This window comes from Gekko japonicus, unplaced genomic scaffold, assembly GCF_001447785.1.
Source record: "Gekko japonicus isolate JY-2015 unplaced genomic scaffold, Gekko_japonicus_V1.1 scaffold974, whole genome shotgun sequence".
Taxonomy (NCBI): Eukaryota; Metazoa; Chordata; class Lepidosauria; order Squamata; family Gekkonidae; genus Gekko; species Gekko japonicus.
Genome location: NW_015174873.1, coordinates 55260 through 69881, shown reverse-complemented (window position 1 = coordinate 69881; position 14622 = coordinate 55260). Strand labels below are relative to the sequence as shown.

The 14622-nt window shown below is 40.4% G+C and overlaps 1 protein-coding gene across 1 annotated transcript in view; it reads left to right on the top strand.

Moving 5' to 3' along the window:
• RBM20 (RNA binding motif protein 20) overlaps positions 1 to 14622 on the top strand; it is a 195993-nt gene that overhangs the window by 163033 nt on the left and 18338 nt on the right. Inside the window, exons 6-10 of the mRNA XM_015424828.1 lie at positions 3478 to 3621; positions 5288 to 5419; positions 9913 to 9992; positions 11422 to 12115; positions 13739 to 13837. Of these exons, the coding sequence (XP_015280314.1) occupies positions 3478 to 3621; positions 5288 to 5419; positions 9913 to 9992; positions 11422 to 12115; positions 13739 to 13837 (1149 nt within the window). The remainder of the gene's footprint in view (positions 1 to 3477; positions 3622 to 5287; positions 5420 to 9912; positions 9993 to 11421; positions 12116 to 13738; positions 13838 to 14622) is intronic.

Genomic DNA, 14622 nt, shown 5'->3' with positions numbered 1-14622 from the left:
TGTGTTTTCTCCCAAAGGCCAAAGTAGGTGACAGGACCAAGCTTAGTTGCCTACCAACAGGCACTGAGGGGAATGTAGGGTTGCCAGCTCTAAGGAGGGAAATACCTGGAGGTTTGGGGGGTGGATTCTGTAGAGGGCAGCATTGGGCGGGGGGGGGCGGAAGGACTCAGCAGGTATAATGTCATAGGGTCTACCCTCCAAAGCATCCATTTTCTCCAGGGGAACTGATCTCTGTCATCTGGAGATCAATTGTAGCAGTGGGAGATCTCCAGGTCCCACCTGGAGATTGGCAACCCTAGGGGAAAGTCAGCTGCACAGCAGGGGGTTGAAGAGAATGGTTTGATGGCTGTTGGGCCAAGATTGGCAACAATAGTTCCCCAGGAGCCCCATCGTAAATGCACCAAACAATTCCTAAAGATTTTCCGAAACACTACTCTGTCGATAAATTGCAACAGTTTGAATTAGCACCAAAGCTTTAAGAGCTCTCCAGCTGTCACCTGGAGAGTGGCAACAGCTTGTCTGGAGTGTGGGCAGTATGGCATTGTATCTGTCTGAGGTCCCCCTCTTCCTCCTCAGACCCCACCCTCAGCAGGCTTCATCCCTAAAATATCCTGGAAGTTTCCAACCTGGAGTTGGCAACCCTATGTCCTTTCCTGGCAACCATCAGCCAACCTTTATCTGCCTGTCTGTCTTAAGTTTTACAACCCCCCCCCCCCACAGCCTCTGCCTAGGGAAAGGGCATCATTCTCCTCTCCCCTATGAGGTATGTTATGCAACTGAAAATTCCAACTGCCTTGCGGGGGGGGAGTTTGAGGTGTGGAATGGAGTGAAGTCCAATCTGCTTCCATATGCAAATGACCTTGGAACGCTGGGTGGGACTGCACAAAGCAGCCAGTCAACCCAGCCAGTGTCTTCTGAGTGGCAGTTCTTCTGGCCTAACACTAAAGGCGGGCATTTTAGAACGTTGGTCCCCACTATTCAATTATTATAAGGGAGAGATATTTAGACCCAAATATCTAATATCTTACAGAGCTATTTCTAATTTAGACTGTTCATCTATTTTATAACCAATTTAGTTCTGTTTATTCTGTACCCAGATACAAGACCAAATGCTTCTGAATTTTCAGCTAGACTTTTCAGTGATCTGCATAAAGAAGAGTTTTTGTTTGATTCTTCTGACCCTGATACCTTTGATATTTGAATCCTGCCTAATTTTTTGAGCTAGGCATTCAATATATATGTTATACAAAAGGGGGGAGGAACATCCTTTGTCTGACTCCCCATTTTATTTTTATCATCTCAGACACAGAACTATTTACAAGTACACAAGCTTTAGGAAACAGATGAAAGGACGATAGCCATATGAGAAAATTTGGATCTACTCCAAATTTTTTCATCACAGCCCACAGAAATTATTGACTGACTTTATTAAAAGCTTTTTCCACATCTACAAAATAGTAGACAATAGATGTATTTTGCCCTTTAATTTTATGCATCATACTCACTAATCGCTTGCTGTTCCAAACAAGTTTTTCTGCTCTTCATAAACTCAGTTTGATCAATGCTAAAACTGGGGAATTCATGGAAATTTGGGGGCGATGGCTGGAAAGGACTTCAGTTTCTCCTAGACTCTGTGATATACCATAGAGCCCACTCTCTGAAACTACCATTGTCTCCAGGGTAACTGAGTTCTGTAGACCAGAAATCAGTTCTAATTATGGGAGAACTCCAGGTCCCACCTGGAGTTTGCCAACCCTTGTAGCAGAACTTTCCACTGAAGTCCATTTCCCCCCATGTTTATTCATTTTATGTGACTGTGAATAAAAAGCCTGAAAAGTGCTGTTGAGGGCTTCTGAAAAGAGTGTGTAATTCCCCCATTAATGGTAGTCAGACATTTTCTCAACCAAGACATGGAAAGAAAATAGGTATAATCTTTGAGGGTGGTTACTGAAATAGAAGGTATCTCATCCTTAGAGTGCACTGGTAAATAAAAGAGACATATGTATTAAGCAAGAGAAATAACACAGAATGGAACAAAACAATGCAGTTGAAAGGAAAGATCTTAATAACCTGAAAAGTATGATACATATTACAAACCATCTTACTGGCTGTACATTCCTTCACACCACTGGCCAATAATTTGGGGACTTTTTCAGCAAACAAATTACTTTTATTTATTTCCTTAGTTCATTTGTAGCCTGCCTTTCTTGCTGAGATTCAAGGCATATTACATAGTTTAAGGCACTGTTATAATGGCAGTATAATACAATTTAAAATAATGTAAAGAAGGACAATATAGCACATAAAATGAGCACTGCACTAAAACCAGATTGCAAAATTAAGAATAATACACTCCAAACTGTATAGAGTATGCAGTGAACAATTCAGTTAGCTGCCTAAAATTTCACAACTATTGCAAACCTAATACCAATACAGAAGTACCCTCCTGATCAATCTGTTTTACACATTCTGCAAAATGATAATAGTGTGGGAGCCTTCCTGACATGCTTCCTCAAAAAGGATATTATAGCATTGGAAAAAGTGCAGAAAAGGGCAACTCTTTCTCTATAAAAAGGTTAAAGTGCTTGGGGCTCTTTAGCTGAGGGGTGATATGATCGAGGTTTATAAGATTATGCATGGGATAGAGCAGGTAGAGAAAGAAGTACTTTTCTCCCTTTCCCACAATACAAGAACTCAATGAAATTGCTGAGCAGTCGGGTTAGAATGGATAAAAGGAAGTACTTCTTCACCCAAAGAGTGATTAACACATGGAATTCACTGCCACAGGAGGTGGTGGCAGCTACAAGCATGGATGGCTCCAAGAGGGAATTAGATAAACATATGGAGCAGAGGTCCATCAGTGGCTATTAGCCACAAGGTATAGATAGAAACTCTCAGTCTGAGGCAAGTGATGCACCGAGTTCTTGGTGCTGGGGTAGGGCAACAGTGGGAGGGCTTCTAATGTCCTGGCCCCACTGCTGGACCTCCTTATGGCACCTGGTGTTTTTGGCCACTGTGTGACAGAGTGTTGGACTGGATGGGCCATTGGCCTGATCCAACATTGGTTTCTCTTATGTTCTTATGTCAGACTCATAACATTGGGTTATACTATGCCTGCATTAATTCCTGTAACTTGTCAGTATGACACATACTAGACAGACACAGGATAGATATTGCAAACTATAGACAGAGTAGGTCACATGTGCCAAGTGCTTCAACCAGTACTGATCTGCTGTAAAAAATATGACGTAGACAAGCCTTGGTATCAAGATACTAAATTCTAACCTACAAGGTGTTCATAGTTACTAAATCTGATCTAAATCATGTACTTTGAACACTATGAATAAAATAAATGAAATAAATACATAGGGCCTAAGGGGGAAAATCTTTATATTCCAAAAATGATTTTAAAAAAATGCATGCATCTAAGCAGTTGCTGTTTATAAATGTATATCAGAAGATTTTTAAACATTTCAGCTCTCACAAAGGAAATGTGCTCCAGGTCGAGTAGTGCACATCTGTAATCTTCCGGAAGGAAGCTGCACGGAGAATGATGTCATCAATCTTGGACTTCCATTTGGAAAAGTCACTAATTATATCCTGATGAAATCTACCAATCAGGTATTTTTGGTCTTTTAATTATAAGAAAAACATAAATATGTACAAGGTATTGTTGAGAACTGTGTATTCATAAAATGTAGTAGTTATTACAAAATGACTGTGCATAGTGAATTCATGATTGTCCTTTCAAAATAATGGTCTGTTCTTTTAAAAATAAAAATGAATCGAACACTTGCTAGCTTAATTGCCCATTTTGGTTTACTGTAGCTGAAGCGCCAACATATTTTACAAAAAAGAGACAACTTTTGTAGTATTACTTAGTACAGTCATGTTTATTGATCTCTGGTCATGCTGCTGTTGAATTTGTGATAAAGATTTTTCAAAAACAAAGCCCATAATCTTGCACATTTAGGCCCTGTTCACATGAGAGGGACGGATCGGGGCCGCAGCAAACGGGCGCGATCCCACAGCAACATCTGGGAATCGTGCTGCGTTCGTTCCCAGCCCGTTCCCAATCCGCTCCTCCTGGCCAAACCCCGCAGCAAAAAAGAACCACCTACCTAGGTGGTTCTTTCCGAAAGGCCGCATCACTGCCAGCCGTGGGATCGCCGGCACGTCTTTTCACTGGCGCATCCCCGGCCGTACTGCGCATGCTTGAGCATGCACAGTTTGGCAGCCTCCCCCTCCCAATCGTCTCCTTCTCCCCGGCATCCGATCGTGCCGGGGAGCAACGGCGCCGCGGCTCAGGAGATCGTGGGATCCCGCCGCGGCGTCTCTTTTTTGGTGCGGCTTTTAAAAGCTGCACTTTGGCCAGTGTTTTCCCTGCCGTGTGACAGGGGCCAATGATTGCAAACTGAAATGCCACACAGAAGATTAGCAGGCAGATGATATTATCCCTCAGTGGATTTAAAAAAATATATTATATGTGTATGTGCGCACCTGGAAGTCATGGAGACCTCTGGGGACTGACCCCTATTAGGGTCCTGGAGGATTTTCAGAGAGGTGGCTGAATAAAACCTGCCTCCACCTCCCATCCGCTGGCATTCCAAGGAGGTCCCCCATCCAAGTACTTGCCAGAGTTAAGCCTGCTTAGCTTCCAAGATCTGACAAGATTGGGCTTGCCTGGGCTACCCGGGTCAGGACACTCAGTGGATGTTCTTGTATGGGTTAGCACCTCCCATCTACTCTTAGATGTAGACTCTTCAGATGATGCCTTTTCTTTCAGAGGGTTTCTTCAGTTTAATATGGTATATTCTGACTGTCCTTGATATGTGTAATGATTGTTATTTTGTAGTGTTTGTTATGACTATTTTAATTGATTTTTATAAACTGCCCTGAACATGTGGAAAGCATGAGATATACATTATTTTAAAAATAAATATAACAGCTGTGTATGGAGGAGATTTTTAGCACATGTAGCTTCTCTCATCCTGCCTGACCCATTGAATCCCCTCTTTTAAATAACAGTTAAAGGTATTGGAGCTCTGTTCTCATCGGCACTTAAATTATACCAGATTTCATATCTTTTAATTAGCAGACATACGTGTCTATTAACTCATGACTAATGCATAAATACCCTAGTATACTAAAGATTTTGTTCCTGTTTTATTCTAAGAAGCCTGACTTTATTAAAATACTTTGAAATTATAACTTTTAATACACTACTCTGCTTTATGACATGATCTAAAATGCAATGACATCTGAAAACTGTTTCTATTTTATAAAGGCTTTTCTAGAAATGGCATACACGGAAGCAGCTCAGGCCATGGTACAGTTCTACAAAGAGAAACCTGCAGTGATTAATGATGAAAAGTTACTCATTAGGATGTCTAAAAGATACAAAGAACTTCAGCTGAAGGTATAGTATACTGGTTGTTCTGTCTTCCTGTGAATCTCAGTGCTATCCGTTAAATAGTCTTCATCTGTATTTCAAATAAGACTTTGTCAGTGTTTTCTACCTAATTGTTCCTGTAATCATGTATTTATGGATGTTATTGTATTGTTCACAGGAAGGAAATATTTCATGATCAGGTTGATAAAAACATCAAGCAGACAACGAATTATACTTCATGTCACTGATGAAGTGAGCTTAGACTCATGAAAGGTTATGTCACCTGATCCACAGTGTAACAATCCTATAAATTATAAAGGGCCATTATTTTCACCTTTAAAGGGAAGATGTGTTGCTAAATAGATGAGGGGAACTCTAATGGATGGTAGACCTGGCCTTTGGGCCTTAAAGGGGCATTATTTCCAATGGCCAAAGTGGCAGCCTGCTGTACTGCGGGTTGCCCCTCCCCTATGCAGGCAGCAGGCGTGATAAGGGAGGAGGGAGAGCCGTGCCAGCCATTGGAGATAATGCCCCTTTATAGTTTTAAGTGGCACTGTTTTCAATGGGAAGCAGACCTGACCTCCAGATTTGGATTGAAAATAATGGGTGGTAGACCTGGTCTACTGCCTGTTATTTAGAGTGCCCCTCAGCTGTTCATTGACAATCTGTTTTAAACTTCAAAAGGCTATCGTTTTCAGTGGCCTCTAAAGTTTGAAACCTAGGCTATCCAATAGAAAATAAAGGGTAAAGGGCAGATTCACCACAAAATAGCTGGGGCCCTTCCTCTCTCTCCCTCCTTCTGCTATGAGGTTGCCAGGTCCTGGTCCAGGGGGAAGTTTCCCCACTTTTGTGGGCCCCACCTGCAGATGCCCCCAAATGCAACATAATGACGTCTCCCAGAAGTGATATCATCATGTCACTGACGTCAGGGGGTGACACTCGATTTTGATTTTGATTTTTCGATTTTATTAATCACTTTCTCCACAAGTGGGCTCAAAGTGATTTACAGTTACACTTTTAGATAGGGGATAGGAAAGACAACATATAATTTATTTTTAATTGCACACGCCGTAACTGCACGGTGGAAACGTCTTCTGGCTTGGATCAGTCATGTCCCGAACGGCTGCGTCAACCAGCTTGATGACGTTGGGGCTTCAGGACCCGTATGTCGTATCGCCACACTGCCACTGCCTGGCCGGAGCATCCCACTGCAGGGATTTTAGTAGCTGAGTCGTTTCTTCCACCTTTCCGATCCTGGCGCAGGACGTGCCAACCGACAGCTAACACCTTCCCACAGGGGAGTTGGTGTGCCCACCCTCTCTAAGGAGTGGTTCCCATTTTATCTACTTGCCGAGGCTTTCGAATCGCTGGGTGGACGATGAGCTGGGGACAACAGGCTGGCTGCTCACACCAGCGCGGGGCTCGAACTGACACAGTTCGGATGTTAAGACAGTGGGATATACCCACTGTGCCATCGCTCCCCTTTTTGGGGTAAAATTGGGCCATAGAGTTTTGCCCAAAAACTAGAGTGTCACCCCCTGACATCAGCAACGTGATGACATCACTTCTGGCTGATGTTATTGTGGTGCGCGCACTTCATGCACACGCCATAAGATCCCAGAACGGACCCTAGAGCCCCCTGCCAGCAGTCAGCTAGGACCTGCCAACCCTACTCCGTTATAAGTTGTTCACTCTTTTTTATAGATAGTACAGATCAGTAGCCTTCAGCCTTTCTAGATTTGGGCCCTAACTTTAACCTTAAGTTGACAGCATTGGACACACTGAGCTTGCAAGTATGCTTCATGACGTTATGTTGCATTCATATGACAAAAAGAGAGGGGTAGATTCATGACCTCACCTGTGATAAGACCAGGGCCATGGTCGACAGATCTAGAGAGCTAGGAAAAGACAATATAAGCCTTGTACCAACAAGTGAAGTGACAGAGAAGTGAGAACTATGAGGAAATCTCCATCACTGAGTATCTCTGCCTCTAGTTCTGCTGTTCCTCTCAGTATGTGTGCAAAGAGAGGCAGGAGACATGGCACCCGCATTGTCTGCACATGTGCAGTAATAGCACATATTTTCAAAAAGAAGGGGGAGGATATAATACTGTATGGAATTTTATTTATGTCTCTAATGCCTGGAAGTCGCACACGGGTGGTGTTGGTGTTGGACATGTTTTATGAAATAAAATATTATTTTTTAAAAAAAGAAAGAAGAGGGGGGGGGAAATGGATGCTCTATTGAAGTAAATGAACCAGCAAGTGGGGCTCCATAATTCATTTGAAGAGTGAGACCTGTTTGTTGAGGTCCAGAAGATTTCACTGGTCCAGAAGATGTTACGCTGCAATATTTTCTCCTACATTGTTCTCCCACTTTTTCTCAGACCTTACTAGTAATTTTTAAAAACTTAATATGAAATTTCAGCACAAAGTTTTCCTGTATGACTGTTTTAAGCACTATTCAGGTTTCCCATGGCTAATGCCTCTTTAAATGTTATATTGCTTTTCTTCTCATTCCTTAACTCAGATGGTTCTCATACATTCAATAATCAATTGTAAATTAACTCGAGTGGTGTTTATTTAAGTACTGTTTTTTTACATACAGCTAGCTAAAGCCACCTCATCTTTTTATGTTTTCTTTTTAATTATCATTATTTTATAATTGCACTATTGACATCATGAATGATAACATAAACAATTATGTGTATTGACTTTGGCTGGCTACAAAGTGAAATAGATACTTTTGGAGTTTCTCTTCCTTTCCCAGCTAGAAGTGGGAAGAGTATGTGTCAAAGGGTAGGGTTCCCAGTTACTTTCAAAGGCACTTTTCTTCAGTGACCGAAAAATTAACTAGAGGAGACAGAGATCTGATCTCCTAAAATTTCTGTAAATATCAGCTCCCAGGGTAGATATGCCTGGGACCCTCAGGAGAGTTGGGGACAGGACAAAGGGCAGAAGTGATGCTGTACAATGCATGAGTGTTACGTCCAGGTGAAAACTCAGATGTGGTGTCAGTGTATCAGCTGACACTGTGGAAACCAACTGGATATAATGTCAGTGTGCTGAGCAACATCGTCCCCCTCATTTCTCCCACATGTTTGGATGCAAGAGCAGGTAGAAGGGCTGGACTGCCAGGAGATGGCCAACCTGAAATAGCCAAATGGCATGCTTGTGCCAGGGCAAGGAATTGATTTGGACTGGAATTGTAGTGCCAGCAAAATCTTCTTCCACTCCTCCCACCCCTGGTAGTACTATTTTTCCCTTTAGGGAAACAGGGACAGAAGGGAAGGGTTATAATCCTAGTCCAGATCATATGCCCTCCCCACTCTCATCTGCTCTTACAGAAATTTAAAGATCACACAGAGGTCTCCATTTCCTTTATGTAACTTCTAACCATGGGAGAATGTTCCTTTGAAATAGGCCACGCCTTTTCTCTTTACTTCAATTTGTAGGAAAGGAGAAACTCCAAAGTACTGATTTCTTTGCATTTGAATTCAACAGATTCTAGACAGTTGTTTCTTGTCTATAATTTTCGGCTCCCTCGCTTCATACATCAAGCCAAGTTAAAACAGTCTCCCAACCAAAGATAAAACCATTAAGGACTTCACTTTCATCCCTTAAAATCCTATTTTAAACATCTTCTGATTCTCCATGCTTAATTAAGTACTTCGTGTTCACTCATGATAATTGAATGGATTCTTCATCAGTTCCTTTTCTCTGTGAGAGGGGGAAGGAAATAATTATAATTTCATAATTGTGTAATTATGATAAAAATAAAATTGCATTAAAATATTCCAGATTTTTTAAAGACTATTTGTTGCAATGATAATGGGCTGGGTTATTTTAATTTTAAGAGTATTTTCAGGGAAGTCTTAAGAAGGTCTGCTCAGAAGTAAGTTCCAGTTTATTCCACAGGTTTTAGTTCCAGGATAGCGTTTCTAGGATTTTAATCTCTGGTTATGATTGTTTTGTTTGCCATACTTAGTTAAGGACTGTACAAGGACAGTACAAGCATGGCTTTAAATTATGAGTTTCCCTTAGATACCAGGCAATGGTCATACACAGCAATATCTTTTTCCATTAGAGATTAATACTGTTTCTGTGATCAAATACCATAGTTCCCTATCAGGAACTACTGATGAAAATTAATATTCATTAGCTTTGCTTAGCAGAGTACCCAAATGTTCAATGCAGCTGGGACAATATTTATTCACACTACATTTTCAAAATGTAAAATGTATTCCAAAAATCAGGTTCAGAGTGCTGTAATCTCTAATACAATTTTAAAGAAATTTAAGCACCAACATAGATTATTATAATTATTATTATTATTAATCTAGATTTATTATTTTTAACAAAGTAGATTTTTTATATTAAGAACAGAGAATTATAGAGTTCTACAGAAGTGGTGCAGATAATCTGAAATGTTCTATGACATGTCATTTCTTCACTTTAAATAGCTTCAAAATATTTAGTATGTTTCTAGTTATAAACATATGTATTTTTATTTGGCTTAGAAACCAGGTAAAAACGTAGCAGCAATAATCCAGGACATCCATTCTCAGAGGGAACGGGACATGTTCCGGGAGGCAGACAGGTAACTCGGACAATTACCAGTAGCTGCCCTGTTTTTGTGACTGAAGTTAAAAATAAGCTGCATTAATTCTCATGAACCATCTTAAAATATGCTACTGTGACTCTAAGACAAACAGCTGCTACTTTCACTTACATGGTTTGAAATCCACTTTTATTGCTGCTGATATTTCAAAGAAAAAGGTGAAATTGAACACCCCCAAAACCAGTTTTTGTTGACCTTTAATTCATTTTAAATTGTTCTCCTTTTTATGATCTACAGTCAGTACAGTAAATAGACTAGTGATGATTTCATTCTTTCCTGTATGTTATATATTTAGTTTTATGCCTCCCAAGAAGCTCAGAGTGGTGTACATCTCCCCCATTTATCTTCACAAGTCTGTGAGGTAAATTAGACTAAAAGGGTGGCCCAAGATCACCTAGTAAGGTTCATAGCAGAATGGGGATTAGAGCCCCACTCTCCTTGCATCTATTTATTTTCATTTATTTAGTAAATTGGTGAAATTTCTTTTGACCAAAACAGATTTCCAAGGTGGTTTATGGTATACAGTAAAAAGGAAATAACATAAATAAAAAAAGCAAAGCTACTTTCCCAGCAATGTCAACCATAAAATATTAATATCCACAAACAATCTTAATCTAAATCAAAGGCCCTCTGGAACTAATAGAAAATAGAAGCCTTCAGGCCACAGCAGTTGAACCTTATTTTATACGCTGCAGTGTTTCTTTGGGCATTGGTGTGTTGATGGTTGAACAGAAGAGTGGACAATTTGAACAAATAACATCCATTCACTTGTATACATGACCACAGTTTGGCTGTGTAAATACAGATAATCAGCCTTACTGTTATTTATAATCACCATAATAGCTACAATTATGGAATGATACTTCATCTGCTTGGTTTGTCCTTGGTCTTGAACATGCATTTGAGGATTTTTTTCTGTCCTGATACTAATACAGATTAAGAGATCCTCCTTTTTTGGTTGTGTGTTTATGAATGCATAAATATGTGTACATGGTACAAAGCTATGTGTAATATATGTGTGTTTTAAAGCAACATTTTTAATACTGTTAGAATATTGGTGTAAGCCCTTGTCAGCAGTAAGGCTGGGAGAATGAAAGCGCATGGGACAGAACAGGATCACCATGGCAGACTCTGGTCATGACTTATAAGTGGTTGGAAGAGAGCCTATGTACATGCAGTTGTATGCACATAGGATATGTTCTGATCTTCTATCAAATGCATATAGGTAGTGATTGAGTTTGCTACTACAGTCTGACTTCCCCCACTCTCTTTCACTCTCTCTACATGCTATGTAATCTGTAAAGGACTGCACATTTGTGACACATGGTACTTATAGAGGGATATAGAAAAAAAATGCTTTTATGACACTTTATAGAGCTTGCAAGCCACAGCCTGCTTTCTCTTCCAGCTGTAGATATGGTCCTGAAAGGCCTCGATCTCGCAGCCCAATAAGCCGTTCTCTTTCTCCAAGATCACACACTCCAAGCTTTACTTCCTGCAGTTCACCCCATAGTCCTCTGAGCTCAAACCGAACAGACTGGGGAAATGGAAGAGAGCCATGGGATCAATCTCCATATTCCAGAAGGGAGGAAGAAAGAGATGTAATACCCTGGAGAGAAAATGGGGAAGAGAAAAGAGATAGAACTGACACGTGGGTGCATGAGAGAAAACAACATTATCTACGACATATGGATAAACTAGACTTGGAAGAACAAGCTGAAGCAGCTAGAGGGCACAGAGAAAAATACTTACAAGGGGGGTCACCCAGTACAAAAGGAACCCACTCTTTGCCTGGATATAAGAGCAGAGACGAAAACTATTACAGAAAACCAAGTAAGCAAAAATCTGATAAGTATCAAAAGCAAACACTGGATACAACTTCAAAGTCTAAAAGAAAGGAAGAAGCAAGATCAAGAGAACACAAACATTCTCACTGTGAAGATCCAGTAAAGGGAGGAACACCAGAAGCAAAGCCCAATAAGATGCCTGACTGTCTCAAGCCAAGAGAAGAATTCAAAGAACTTGATAAAGAACTAGAAGAAGAGGTACCCAGTGCAGCTCAAAAAGCTGATGTGGAGAAAGAAACAGAAACAGAGAATGAGGTAATGAGTAATTTTAGTTGCTGTTGAGAACACAATACTAGGATAGTCATTTTGCCTTAACTTATTGTAGCCTAATAAAACCAAGTGACCTCTTTTCTTTATAAAAGCATTTCGGCTATTTTTGCAGAATGAGCTAGTGTGCAGACTAAATTTAGTTCAGTGTCTCTCCTCCTCCTGTATATTAAAGGCCTACCTTTAATATACAAATATACCTTTAATATACACATTTTTATTTCTATGAATTGTGAAGAATATTTATCCTGTGTTGCACACACACTCCAATAACAGTACAGATGAGTCATCCTAGTTTTGCTACTTAATGGTGGTGCTCCTTATGTAAGTTGCTATTTTGTCACTCTGTCAATGAACATCTTCACTGGAACTTCCCACTGAAGAATTAGTGAGAAGCAGTTTATGGGTTAATTCTGGTTTGAAATCAGGAGGAAATATTGGTAAGTAGTCACCAGGATCATCACGCTTAAGTCTGCAGCAGAATAAAATGGAAAAGGGGAACCATGGCAAACATACTTTAACTACACAGTTAGCATTGCCAATCTCCAGATGAGGCCTGGAGATTTCCCAGAGTTATAACTGATCTCCTGATGACAGAGATCAGTTTCCCTAGAGAAAATGGCTGCTTTGGAAACCCTGCCCTTCCCAGGCTCCATCTGCAAAATCTCCAGGAATTTCCCAGTCCAGAGCTGGCAACCCTACGGACAATTCAGATACATATTCAAAGTGCTAGTTATCATTACATGGGATATACATTTGGATACACGTTAGATATACCATACATATATAGTGCTAATTTTGGTGCTAATTTTATTCCTGACCTTAATGGTTTATTGTTTATTAATGGTTTTATTGTTAATTTTGTTTTGTATTTTAGTAGTAGATTCTTTCTTATTTATTTGCTTCTGTAAGATGTCCTGATGTCAGTTTTACCAAGAATATAAGGGAATTTTAGCAGCCACTGGGGCATTAGCAACTTCAAGTCTGTATCTTCTGATAGCTGTATATATGTGTGTGTGTGCGTGTGTGTGCATATGTCTCTCTCTCTCTCTCTCTCTCTCCCTCTCTCCCTCTCTGAGAGGCTTCATTCAGGTATCACTGACATGGATGAGAATGAGTCACAAGATCCTAAGAATTGCCCATTCTCTGTTTCTTCTCTAAAAGTGTGGCACAGAAATTAAAGGTTTTCTGATTCAAAAACAACCACAGTTTATTATGACATGCAAGTCAGATAAAACAACAGCTTTTGGGGGGAGGGGGGTTATTTTGCCTTTAAATTACCATTGTTAGCTAGGATTAAACTGTGATTTAGACTCTGTTTTGGAGGTAAGAGAACACATCAGTTATTCACTTCACCTGATTTATATTACACAACAAATGGCGGTTAGTTCCAATTCTAGCTGTGTACCGGGGGGGGGGGGTGGGGACTTATACCCCAAGAATTCTCTGGTTCACTGTCCTCATTAACAGTCTGAAGTTTTTTTCAGTGTCTGAATGCAGCAAAATTGCAAAGACAGGATGAAGCCATTCTCAATCATGTTTGAGAAAAGCCCTGTGAATTCACTTTTTTATGTTACACCTGTCTTTTCTGATAGACAGTTTCTCTTTTAGGTTGAAAAAGAAGATTCTGTTACAGAGAACATCCTGTTTCCTACAAAGAAGCAGATGAAAGAAATAGAAGGTTCTATGGAATGCTCAGGAAAAGAGAAAGTGAGTTTATGTATTTAATAGAGGATGATCTCTATTATAGAATTTTTTTTTTGTTTGCTCGTTGGAAAAATTACTGCCCAACAGTAAAAGTGACATACATTCAAAAATACCGAAATACGTCCCAGAATTAAATGAATACGATCAATAACACAGAGCCTGAATATGTGGTACAAAATCAGCAAGAAGACCACATATTAGAAGTCGCTACATTTATATATTTTTTATTTATTTAATTAATTAATTTCTACCCCGCCCTTCCCGCTGTAGCAGGCTCAGGGTGGCTTAAATAGGATATTATATAGCTAAAACAAATTTTAGATAAAATCATAACAATCTCTTCTCTCCTTATATATAATTGAGTTTGAACATTCTATATGAACATTCTAAATTTCACCTCCTTAGTGTTAGGCCGGAAAAACTGCCGCTCAGAATACACTGGCTGTGTTGACTGGCTGCTTTGTGCAGTCCCGCCCAGCTTTCCAAGGTCATTTGCATATGGAAGCTGATTGGACCTTACTCCATTCCATACCTCAAACTAACACCCCCCCCCCGCAAGGCAGTTGGAATTTTCAGTTGGGAGAGGAGAATGATGTCAGCTGCTCCCTAGGCAGAGGCTGTGGGGGGGGGTTGTAAAACTTAAGACACACAGGCAGATAAAGGACATAGGGTTGCCAACTCAAGGTTGGAAACTTCCAGGGTATTTTAGGGATGAAGCCTGCTGAGGGTGGGAACTGAGGAGGAGGAGGAAGAGGGGGACCTCAGACAGATACAATGCCATACTCCCC